Raw genomic sequence first — 1860 nt, 5'->3', positions numbered from 1 at the left:
TGAGACCTAGCCAGAATTGTAGCTACGTTTTGGGTTAGCAGTTGAAGAATACTGAGGGGTGACTTGGTCCTTGGAAGTTACAATCAAGTGATTTTTTTTTCATTTTATTTCTGTGTAGATCTGTTGCCAGAGAGGAACTTCAAAGTTTAAGCATAAATGAAACGTCAGCATAAGAGATTTTGTTCTTTATGTAAGTGGCAAACCAAAGTTCTTATGTATTTAATGATTTTTTTTTAAAAACCTGCTTCAGTTATGAGCATCTGAGAGTGAAAGGTTTTTTTTTTTTTTTTTTTTTTTGGAATATACATATTTAGAGAAGATTTAACTTTTGCCATGTTCATGTTGCTACTCTGAATCAACGTAAAATGCCTGTACAAGGAGCTATTAGTGATTAAGAATTGTTTTGGAAAACAATATTTTCAGGACATGGTCACGAATTTGTTTGGTCTTCACGCCATAGACTATAGGGTTGAGGAAAGGAGGGACTAACAGGTACAGGTTTGATAAGAGGATATGAACATACGGTGGTATGTGAGCACCAAACCTATGTGTGAAGAAGGAGAAGAAGGCAAGGAGGTAGAACTGTAAGAAGACACAGATGTGCGCGATGCAGGTATTAAAGGCCTTGAATCGTGCCTCCTTCTGGGGCAACTGAAACACAGTGATAAAGATTTGAATGTAAGACAAGGTGATGAAGATTATGTCAAACCCTAAGATACAGAAAGCAACAAAAAGACCATATATCTTGTTGATGCGGACATCTTCAATGGCCAGCTTCACGATGGCCATGTGCTCACAGTAAGTGTGGGAGATCACTGTGGTTCGATAGAGTTTAAGACGACATTTGATGAGCACCAGGCATGGTGCCACAAGAATAGCAGCCCTGAGTGTCACTGCAACTGCAATGTGAATCAAGAGTTGTTGGGAGAAGATGGTGGTATGTCTCAAGGGGTCACAGATGGCCACATATCGATCTAGGGCCATTGCCAGTAGGATGCCTGATTCAACTGCCTGGAATGAGTGAATAAACCACATTTGTAGAAGGCAGGCTGCAAAGGAAATCTCTGGCAAATGGAACCAGAAGATGCCTAACATTTTGGGAAGAATGCAGGTGCTAAGTGCAATGTCCGTGGCCCCCAGCATGGCCAAAAATATGTACATGGGCTTATGGAGGCTATGCTCATATTTGATTATACCCAAAATTAGGGAATTCCCAATCACAGCGATGAAATACATGACACAGAATGGAATCCCAATCCAATGCTGCACTGACTCCAGCCCAGGAATGCCAGTGAGTGTCAGGACAGGGGGCATGAAGACAGAACCATTGGGTATGAGCATGATGAGTTGGTCTGTAGAATCAAGTAGTGGTGTTGCTGTTTCATCTTCTATTCCTCATCAAGACTACGAGAATAAAAAATAAAGAGAAATTATTTAGCAAAGTATACTTTAGTTAAGTAAAGCATATTCTATCTTCTCCTTCCTTTATTTATCAAAATTAAAAATAAGATTACATGCTTTATTTTACCAAAGCATACTTTATTTAGATAAAGGATGGTAATCTCATTCCTTTATTTATTATTGAATTATAGGTGACATTGAACATTTTCTAAGCTTAAGGTGTACAACATGTTGATTTGATACATTCACATATTGCAATGTGAGTGCCATTATAGTTTAGCTAACACTCTATCACATCACATAATTCTGTTTTCCTTTTTGTAGTAGAAATATTTAAGATCTAGCCTCTTAGCAAGTTTGATGCATTTGATATAATATTATTATTTATAGTTACCATCCTGTACATTAGATCTCTAGGACTTATTTATCTACTAATAAAATATCTCCAGTGTTTCCCTA

General features: G+C 37.7%; 1 protein-coding gene across 1 annotated transcript; it reads right to left on the bottom strand.

Annotated features, from left to right (window-relative positions):
* Positions 1-384: 384 nt before the first annotated feature.
* LOC308350863 (olfactory receptor 52A5-like) lies at positions 385-1389 on the bottom strand (the record flags this gene model as incomplete). The annotated part of the gene is made up of 1 exon (XM_080816330.1): positions 385-1389. The coding sequence occupies exon 1, from the start codon at positions 1339-1341 to the stop codon at positions 385-387; it is 957 nt and encodes a 318-aa protein (XP_080672456.1). The 5' UTR covers positions 1342-1389.
* Positions 1390-1860: the final 471 nt, after the last annotated feature.

This window comes from Martes martes (genome assembly GCF_963455335.1).
Source record: "Martes martes genome assembly, chromosome: 10".
In the NCBI taxonomy this organism is placed as follows: Eukaryota; Metazoa; Chordata; class Mammalia; order Carnivora; family Mustelidae; genus Martes; species Martes martes.
This window is presented reverse-complemented; position numbering and strand designations above follow the sequence as displayed.